We start from the raw sequence: 11025 nt of genomic DNA, 5'->3' as shown, positions 1-11025 counted from the left end.
GGGCACACTGCTGTACACAGTAGCATATAAGCATATTTCACAAAAGTGAATACACCTTTCACATTTCAGCAACAATTTTATTATATGTTCTCAAGGGACAATTTTACAGAAATAAAATTTGGATATATTTTAGAGTAGTCAATGTGCAGCTTTTATAGCAGTACAGATTTACTGTCCTCTGAAAATAATCAACATACAACAATTACTGTCAAAATAATTGGCAACAAAAAATAGTACACCCTAAGTGATCATGTCAAATCTGTGTCCAAAGTTCCAATATTTTGTGTGAGCACCACTGTTATCTAGCACTGCCCTGATCCTTCATAATGACATCATGGAGCTGCTGAATGTTAAACACATGGTGCCTCTCTACCCTCCACTAGAACATCCCCCATAGGTGCTTAATAGGGCTCAGCCATTCCATCACCTTCACCTTCAGCTTCTTCAGCAAGGCAGTTGTCAGCTCTGTTTCTGAAGGGAGGGCATTATGTTCTGCTAGTACATGTTGGAATTCATGTTTAGCTCAATGAAGTGCAGCTCCCCAGGACCAGCAGCACTCATGCAGCCTCAGACCATAATGCTACCACCACTATTTTCATTGCTACTTCTCACCAGGGTGTTGGCCCACACATTCTAGACAACATCTGAATCAAACAAGTTTATTTTAGTCTCATCACAACACAGGACATGGTTCTAGTAGTTCTCATGCTCTTGGACAAGTTGTCTTTAACAAACTGTTTGTGGGTTTTCTTGTGAGCCTAAAACATGAACATGATAAATAGGACATGTGGCTTTTGCATGGTTACACAACGTATAGCTGTTATTACTTAGTGTGTACTCACATTTGTTGCCAGTTATTTTGACAATAATCGCAATATGTTGAGTTTTTTCAGAGGACAGTAAATATATACAAGCTGCCCATTGACTACTCTCAAATATATCAAAGTTTCATTACTGTAGTACTGTCTTTTGAGAAGATATAATAAAATAGTTGCTGAAATGTGAGGGGTGAACTTTTGTGAGATACTGTATATTTGGATTTCCACATTCATTACTCCAAATGAATGCTGTAGATTCTGATGTGGGTTAGCTTGTTCTATTTATACTGAAGTGTCAAATATGTCATGATCCAGCTCATATGTGTTGTAGTCTGTCAGTATCGGAGAGTTAATAGATTCTTCGGTTCTTTTAAAGCACAGACTGTGATACATTGATATTGTGCATGCATATATGAGAGATTTTCTTTTAGGTTTTTCTTTTATTATTATTATTATTATTATTATTATTATTATTATTATTATTATTATTATTTAAGCGTGTTTTAGCATCTTTACAGAAGTGTAGACCACAGCAGATAGTTCTATTTTTCCCTTCCACTTGATGGCAGTCTTAAGCTGAAACCACAATTCAACAACAAATTATCTGTACACCATCTGTGCATTTATATTAGTTTTTTTTTTTTTTATAATTAAAACACATTTTTTCATTGTTATTTTGTTTTATGTAATGAACATGCCTTTATCTACAGGTGCTGCTCTGAAAAAGGAAATAAAGATGAAAGAGACAGTTTAATCATTGTTAAAACAAAAAGGAAAAAAGGAACGTGTAACTAGCTTGCACAACTTGTGTGTGTGTGTGTGTGTGTGTGTGTGTGTGTATATATATATATATATATATATATATATATATATATATATATATATATATATATATATATGTGTATGTGTGTGAGGTAAATGAGGTAAATTGTCACGTTTTATTTGTCATTATAGATGCCTATAAAACCATTATCATGTGCTCAGAAATGATGTTTTGTATGGGTAATGTTTCACATGTATTTGGAGACTGAATTAATCTTATTTATGTAAACAAGGGAATTGACTGGTATAGAATAAAAAAATATATATGTATATATTAAATGAAAGATTTTATATCAGGTGGATATTTCATCGGTATAAAACTACTGATCAGCAAAGATTGTTATGTTTATGTCGTGGTTATATCAAATGTGCATTTCTATTTATGCAAAACTTCATTTGGTCTGGATATGGTTGTTGTGTAGTATAATAATAAAAAGTTTTCTTTCTCTGTAAAATGAGCTTGAATGCCTTTTTCATTTTCAACCAATGGATAGCTATTTTGATTCCTTATTGTTTTTTGTTTTTAAACTCTGACCCACTCTAGCATTAAGATGTAGGTTTGTAGTCCTTCTGAGATTGAACTGATGTAAGTTTATGATGATCAGTTTCAATATGACCATGGATCTTACCTACTATAATTTAATATCATAATCTTTTTTCTGCTTTTCTATTACAGCAAGGATTTTCATGTGGCTGCTTGTATTCTATTTCTATTTATCAATTCATGACATCATGACATTTATACACACGCCTATTACAATAAATAATTACAGGCACTGTGTTTTGTATGCCTCAATGACTTTAACGGGTTCTTTGAGAATATACATAATTCAATAATGGGTGTGTAATGGTTTGCATTTCTTTGTGCGTAGTTACAAACAGGCACTGTTTACTACCAAGTTCACGTTTTGAAAAAGCTTCACATTTTGAAATCTCTGCAAAAATATGCAGCTTGCCACGAACGTTCATTTCATGTTCACTGCTTCACTTTTTCTTAAACTCAGCCCAGTACCCCAGTTTTCATTGACCTGCAAGTACAAGTGACTGTGAGAAGAGTGTAAAATGTCATTTGCATATTTGCCCTTACGTTATGCACAAGGCGAGCTGTGAGGAGACATCTAAAAAAATGATCTCATTAAGTATATTTGGAATTATTCAGATTCATAATGTATTTCTGTTGCTGACAAAACAATTGAATTAAACACTGTTTATGAGACATACGGAAATGTAAATATATTTGCCGTGCTTGCAGTACTTCTCACGAATCTCACTCAAATTTTTGCAAGCAAATGATTTTCTTTCCTCTGAAGAAATCATTCTTAGGAAGTAAAGTGTACGAATTTTTCTGAGGAAGTTAACTGTGCTAAACCCATAGTAGAGTGACGAATGCATTTAGCAGTTTTTTTTTAAATATTCACCAGTGAAGGTCTGGGTTTGTATAGTGTATATTCGATACCTAAAATTTCTTTATTCAATCCAAACATACATGTACTGTGATGTGTGATATTTCTCACTTGGTGTCAACGTAGACCACAAAATGGTTTTGCTTAACATTCTAATAACTGATTAGACAAGATTTGCATACTTTGACAGTGGCTTCAGGAACCCACAATCATTTTACACACTTCCTGCATAGAACTTTGTGTGGGTGATGGAAACTTCTGATGGCTAAAGGCATTTGCACAGAATACCAAATATTATAATAGGCTACGGGAAGTAAACACTTTCATTTTTTTCAGGAACACTAAGTATGAGTGGGAGTATTTCTTGTGTGCCAGACAGTTGCCGTCACCATACACCCATGCAATCTTTTACTAATTACAGCCTACAGTTTTTGGAAGGCTGGCAGAAACCACGGAAACCCAGAAGAAACCCACACAGAAAACACCCCTGAGTTTCTAACATTTCTATAAGGACACCTCAGTGAGGAGACTAGAATAAATTGCGCTTGTTATATTTTCCATACTAGCTAATATTGCAGCAATCGTGTGTCATCCTGTTTGATTTTGGAACAAAAATACGGGCTAAATCCATGGCTAGGTGTGCGTTAAATGATTTTAATACATGACGTGGAAGCAAATAACTGGTTGAATGGAAGTGGAGGGCGGTTGTTGATACTGTTGATTGATTTTGGGTGATTTCCACTCTAAATCATACACAGATATAAATAAGTGCAACATTGAATTGAATAAAGTTGTGTGACAATTTGTACAGATTTGTACAATATCTCTATTAATAATGAAGCTGTTGCTGTTATAAAAACTGCCATATCATTGCCAAGTTGAATGATATGCAACAGTTAAAATGTAGATGTGTTTAACATGGTCACAGTTGCTCATTAAGTAGTTAGAGTTTTGAATTCACACCTTCCAGCCAGTCAAAGAAAAGTGTTTAGTTAGACCAGAGATATAATGCCACATGCAACACTTATGTGTTTTGTTTGAGCAAACCATCAAACGTCCATTTTAATAAAAATGCAATGATATTTATTAAACCTTCAACTCAGTCTCATCATATTATAACTAAGAAAGTCTTGTTGTCTAGCTTTTCTTCACTTATTTGCATTTTTCTCTTGTATAGTGCTGCTGCATGAGGTCAAGGTTTATTTGACTGGTAAATATGTTGCATACAAAAAAATTGTTTGTGGTATATGTTTCACACGTTTCTCATCACATAGCTTGGTAAAAACAAACAAACAAACAAAAAAAAAAAGTAGAAACATAATATAGTGAGTGTACTTTATTTTTGTTTCATCTGATACAATATGTTCTGTCTGCAGTTTTCAACTTCGGGATTGTACGTGATCTAATTTACCGAAAGTTAAAAAGGTTTTAAATTTACCCATTGTTATGCTTTCACTATTTTTTGTTTGGTTGTGAGTTCATAAAACAATTATTTTTTTCAATTTCTTCAATCAAATGCCTCTTATTATGCAGGACATTTTTTGTAGATGATTTGCAATTACATGTTTTCGCATTTGGTACAGCTATCTTTTTGGGAGGAACATGGTTCACTAGGAAATAGCCTAGAAAGATTTGCATGTCTTATCTCAGCAGATCAGCTACAAATATTTGAGTGTGTGAGTGTGAGTGTGAAGTAGAAAAGGGGAAATACTTTGTTTGAGAGACTACAGACAGTTTAAGGTTGGAGAAACAGAAGCTTGTGCTCTTGTGTGACCAGGATGCCTTCCTACACCGTAACAGTTGCCACTGGTAATCAGTGGTTCGCTGGCACAGACGACTACATCTATCTGACCCTGGTGGGGACAGACCACTGCAGTGAAAAGACCCTTTTGGATAAACCACTATATAATGACTTTGAACGAGGAGCGGTAAGCTGTTATCAATGCCAACATTCCTTTTCAGTGATCGCAGGAAAGCCCTTTACATGAGCTCTTTGTTGAAATTGTACCAATCTGTATGAAAATGTAAAGAAGAATAAAATGAAAAAGACCAGGAAGAGAACAGAATAAGATGACATAGTAATGCTAGGAAAGTTCATGTACTTTAGATAAGGTGAAATAAATGACATGACATGACATAGCAATGCTAAGAAAGTTCATGCACTTTAGATAAGGTGAAATAAACATAACGAGCAAGAATTAAAAAAAATGAATGCAAAAATGTAGGGCTTTAAGCTTGACAGTGTGAGAGGTGCCAAAACCTTTACTGTGCAAAATGTTTTCAATTCACTGTTTTTTAAATCCAATCTGACCATGTTCACCTCACAGATATGATCTCCTAAAAGAGGTCTTCGATGCAACTTTATTTGGTAATAAAAATAATCTTATCTTATAATTTGTCAGTTGATGCCAAGTTTTGTCTAATCCCAGGTGGACTCGTACGAAATCAAAGTGGCTGAGGACCTTGGTGACATAGAGCTTGTGAAGATTGAGAAGAAAAAGTACTGGATGCATGATGACTGGTATTGTAAATACATTACAGTGAAGACACCCAGTGGAGAGTACCTTGAGTTCCCCTGTTTTCGCTGGATAGTGGACGATAAAGAGGTGATCCTTCGAGATGGCAAAGGTAGGAGCCATTTTTGTTGATCCTACATTTTGTTTATGTGGCTTTACTATGTAAAATCGCTATGCTTTAATTGCCCTAGTTGTTTTGATAGTCTGTCAGTTGACAAGAAAAAAAGAAAGAAACAAAATTATAATAAAAAAAGAAATTATAATTGTTGCATGCTTGCTTCATGTGTGATTATTTGCAGCTCATCTGCCTCAGCATGACAAAACCAGAATAGCAAGACAGCACAGACGCAAGGAGCTGGAAAACAGACAGAAGGCTTTCAGGTTTAAATTTAAAGATGTTATATGTAACATTCAAAAAAATATATAATAGAGCAAAATTGAGTTATATTTTTGTACTTTTAATGGCTTTAATATTTTTGGCAATAAAACAAAAACATTTCCTATATTTCCTTTATGAAAAGTAGGAAATATGCACATTTAATGTGCATTATTTAATAAACATTTTTGCTTAAGTGAAGGTATGACTATTACATCTTATTAAAGATGGAAGGAATGGCACCCTGGCTTTCCCATGAGCATCGATGCCAAAGCCCATAAAGAACTACCACGAGACATCCAGTTTGACAGCGAGAAAGGTGTGGATTTCGCCCTAAACTACAGTAAAGCGTAAGTTTTGTGTTATAATTCCTAGTTACAAATTGACCTACACTCACCTATATCCAACATTCCTGGATTCTCCAACAGTGAGTCATATTTGCATGTCATTTTTGCATGTAATATTTACATGTCATTTTTACAGCCAGCCTCCTAAACACATACAGTTCATTGTTAAAAACATACATGCCCAGGACTTTCAATTTCATTACCTCTTAACACAATATACTCTAAAAATGTTCTTAACTTAAATTTAAGTCTTTTTATAACACAGTGGACAATTACAAACCTTTAGATAAATGCGACAATCAGTAAATAAATAATTTTATTCAAAACTTTATTAAGCATCAGTATAATTGTGCATTATAGCAGTTTCCCACGGTGCAGTGCCACCAAACATGGAGCATTTACTTACGTTTTGTGGTGCTCAGTGTGGTGTTTTCTCTGTAGTCAAACACGTAGTCTACATTGATCATTTAGATAAAAAAATATAAGTAGTTCAGCGGAAAGGGAGCGCAATCTAAGTTTACATTTGTAAAAACAGAAAATTACACTGATTTGCGGCTGAAGATATAAACAACAATGTTAAAAACATATATTCTTCTTTCAGGATAGAGAACCTCTGTGTTAACCAGTTTATGCACATGTTCCAGTCTTCTTGGGGAGATTTGTCCGATTTTGAGCGGATATTCATGAGGATCAAGAACACAATATCAGGTTCTTTCAGTTAAATATTTGAATCCCTTGTCCACACAATATATTCAGCTCTAACTCAGTAATTGTAAAGTTTAACATGACTGAAAGACTGAAAACAATCCATTTGATATATTATGACAATGATTTAGTTTTCTTTTCTCACAGAGTACGTGATGCAGCACTGGAAAGAAGACTTCATGTTTGGATATCAGTTCCTGAATGGCTGCAATCCTGTCATGATCCAAAAGTGTACAAAAATACCAGACAAGTTTCCAGTCACTCATGAAATGGTGAAAGACTGCTTGGAAAGAGACCTCAGTCTGGAAAATGAGCTTAAGGTAACTAATTTTTTTCTCTGAAAGCTAATGCATTATTTTTTATTATTTACTCTTAACATTAATGTAACTCTCTTTTTTTTTAATTGCAATGATGTTTTTTTTGTGTGTTTTTGCAGGCAGGAAACTTGTTCATTGCAGATTATGAGATCATGGATGACATCACCGCTAATGCTACAGACCCTTGCACGCTTCAATATTTAGCTGCACCCATTTGCTTGATGTACAAGAACATTCAGAACAAAATTTTGCCAATCGCCATACAGGTAAAAAAGAAATTAAAAAAAAAGAAAAAAACTGTCACATTTGTTACCTTAATTTTATATATTTAAGTATGGTTTACCTTTGCATTACTCTGGTTTCCTCCGACATCTGAAAAAACTTTCAGTAGGTGGATTAGCTACTTTTAATGGCCCCAGTTGGGAATAAATGTATTATGCCCTGTTATTCTGAAGCACTTTCTGGATTTTCTGGATGATCGGATATGAAATATCAAATCACAGCCACAAAATCCACACTACTGTGGCTGATATTTATTTTCCTATCAAACATAATCTGAATTCTAAGAAATGTACCATAGTTCTGTCTAAGATGTATTTCTGTTAGTATTGTCATTTTTATTTGCAGTTTGGGATGACATTTTCATAGCATATTTCTCTCAATTTCTTTTTAAGTTGAGTCAAACCCCAGGGGAAAACAGCCCAATCTTTGTGCCCAGTGATGATGAGAATGACTGGCTGCTGGCGAAAATCTGGGTGAGATCATCCGACTTTCATGTGCACCAGACGGTGACACACCTCCTGAGGACCCATTTGATATCAGAGGTTTTTGCCATTGCTATTTACCGACAGTTGCCTGCAGTTCATCCGGTGTATAAGGTGTGCTATTTTTACACTTTGAATACTATGCATTATTCAGGCAAAAGCAAAAACATATATCAGCCAAGCATTAAATAGCCTTACCAAAGTACACAAACTGTTCAAAGTTCTTTCATTCTTTTTTGTAAGACCTGTTGTACAATTTTCAGTTGCTTGTGCCACACGTTCGTTTCACAATTGCCATCAATACGAAAGCACGTGAGCAACTTATTTGCGAGTGTGGACTCTTCGACAAGGTATGTTTACCCTACAGTACATTTCTCTGAAACTGTGGTCTCTTTAGAAACCACACTGAATATGTGTGTGTGTGTGTGTGTGTGTTTGTGTTGGTGTTTGTGTGTGGGGGGACACATACTTTAGGCTAATGGCACAGGTGGAGGTGGACATGTAGAGCTAGTGCAGAAAGCCATGAAGACGTTCACCTATAAGTCCTTGTGCTTTCCGGAGTCCATAAAGGCTCGAGGCATGGACAGCAAGGAAGAACTCCCCTATTACCACTACAGAGATGACGGCATCAGAGTGTGGGAGATCATCAAAAGGTGATCAGAGACATTTACAGAATATGAATATCCAATAAACTTTAATAAATGTTTTAATGAAAATTCTCTTGTTTTGTTGCACTTGGTAGTTTTGTGGAGGACGTGGTCAACATATACTATGATAGTGACACAACGGTACTGGAGGATGAAGAGATACAGGCATTTGTCAAAGATGTCTGCAGCTTTGGAATGCAAGATTTTGACTACTGTGGTTAGAACAAGCTTTTCACTATATTGCATTGCCATGCTCTTGAATATTTTTGCTTTAAAAATACACATTTCTTATAACCCTGAACTTGATATTTTACTCATCTGGACATGGTTTATTCAGATAAGCAATGAAATCATTTAGTGTCATAGTGACAGAAGTATACATATGTAATGCAAAAAACAAATGTCTGTTGTGATGTCAGAAATATTTTTCTGAAATGTTTTATCATAGGAACAATCTTTATTTAATACTATCATAATCTTGGCTTTTTGACTGGAAGGTCATAAGTTCATAAGTCTCCTATAAGATGTCTGTAACAGTCACACAACTGAATCCATCTATTCATCTAGTCAGCTATTCCTCTCATTACATCAGAGATCTTTTGAAAGAAGTTTCTAAATTTGTTGCTTGAGTTTCATTATGTCAGAACTTCCTCCAGTAGAGAATTGGTAGGAATATTCTTAACCTTTTCATATTTTTTAGTTATGCTATATATATACCTTATACTTATTTTATTTTATTTATTTTATTTTTATCCTTATATTCTATTTCTGTTTTTCATTTTTACATGTTGGAAAGTCGTAAAAAGCATTCCACTACATGTCGTACTCTGTAGGAATGTGTATGTGACAAATATAATTTGAATTTGAAAATCCCTGCCATGAGCTCAAATCCCTATACCACCGAGCTGCCACTTCTGGTCCCTTGTCCAAGGCTCTTAACCCTCAACTGCTCAGTCTATATGTGGCTTTGGATAAGGGCTTCTGCTAAATTCCATCAATGTAAACACAATCCATTATCCTAAGAAATGAAGAAGAAATGAATGGAGCTCCATGCCTGTATGTGTTTAAAAGATGCCTGAGGAGATTTGGTTAAAATGCATTTATCGTTGTTTTTAGAGTTTCCGAAATCATTGCAGAACCGTGAACAGCTGGTGGAGTACCTGACTATTATAATCTTCACAGCTTCTGCAAATCATGCCGCCATCAACTTTGGACAGGTAGCATCACTCTGTATTAAAGAGCATCAAAAACGAATATAGTAATGAAACACAGTATGTCTAAACACTGGTTTTAAATGAAGGAATAAACAACATTAAACATTTTAACCAAATGTTACAATTTCAGTATGACTGGTGTTCATGGATCCCAAATGCCCCACCCACTATGCGGCAGCCCCCACCTACAAAGAAAGGTCAGGTGAATGTAGAGTACATTGTGAATAGCCTGCCTGATCGTGGTCGCTCCTGCTGGCATCTCGGAGCTGTGTGGGCTCTTAGTCAGTTCCAGGAGAATGAGGTGAGATCTCCAAATAAACCATGCTTCCTCTACACATTTACTGATGTAATGCAGTTTTCCTGAAACTGTTGAACGCTTGTCTTTCTAGTTGTTCCTTGGAATGTATCCTGATGAATATTTTATTGAAAAATCAGTAAAGACAGCCATGGAAACCTTCCGGGAGAAGCTAAAAGAGTTAACCCAAACAATCAAAAATCGCAATGAGGGGAAGAAACTCCCCTACTACTACCTGTCTCCAGACAGAATCCCAAACAGTGTGGCGGTCTGAGTTTACATACTTTTATTTCTTTTGACATATGCTTGTTTTTGCCACAGATTCTAGTGAATAAAGAGAGCGCATACTGTAGTAGAGTTAAGGTTTTGCATTTCATGTGTAATACAGCTACAATTCTCCATCTTGCTTTGCTATCATTATCAGATTAAATATAGATTACTCGATTTATTTTACTTATACACTTGTTGCACTTTTGTCATAATAGCTTGTAATAAATAATTTCGCTTGAAAGGTGGTTTGCTGTTCATTTCACATAAACTCTGATGCTGTCTGCAATTTGTATGAAAGCTCTCAGGGCTGGGAGAATCTTCTGGCACTAGTTTAAAAAGAAACATGATCTAGAAAGTGAAAGCTTCAAATATACTTCTTCATTTCTTGTGGCTTTTGGCCGTCCACACTGGTTGAGTACATTATATGGTGAAACACATACTGAAACCATCATTGCCACACAGGCTTTTTGTACATCCTTTTCCAGATTTGGTCAGTTCTCTTCTTTATACCTGTTACACAAATCTTCAGTT

General features: G+C 35.2%; 1 protein-coding gene across 1 annotated transcript; it reads left to right on the top strand.

The window, feature by feature from the left end:
* Positions 1-4750: 4750 nt before the first annotated feature.
* On the top strand, positions 4751-10735 carry alox5a (arachidonate 5-lipoxygenase a). Its single transcript, XM_046837757.1, has 14 exons — positions 4751-4971; positions 5473-5671; positions 5859-5940; positions 6163-6285; positions 6884-6990; positions 7135-7307; positions 7424-7570; positions 7979-8182; positions 8332-8418; positions 8543-8721; positions 8811-8932; positions 9832-9932; positions 10060-10230; positions 10319-10735. Exons 1-14 carry the CDS (start codon positions 4822-4824, stop codon positions 10496-10498), a joined length of 2025 nt encoding a protein of 674 aa, XP_046693713.1. The 5' UTR covers positions 4751-4821; the 3' UTR covers positions 10499-10735.
* Positions 10736-11025: the final 290 nt, after the last annotated feature.

Source organism: Silurus meridionalis, chromosome 2, assembly GCF_014805685.1.
Source record: "Silurus meridionalis isolate SWU-2019-XX chromosome 2, ASM1480568v1, whole genome shotgun sequence".
Lineage (NCBI taxonomy): Eukaryota > Metazoa > Chordata > Actinopteri > Siluriformes > Siluridae > Silurus > Silurus meridionalis.
This window is presented reverse-complemented; position numbering and strand designations above follow the sequence as displayed.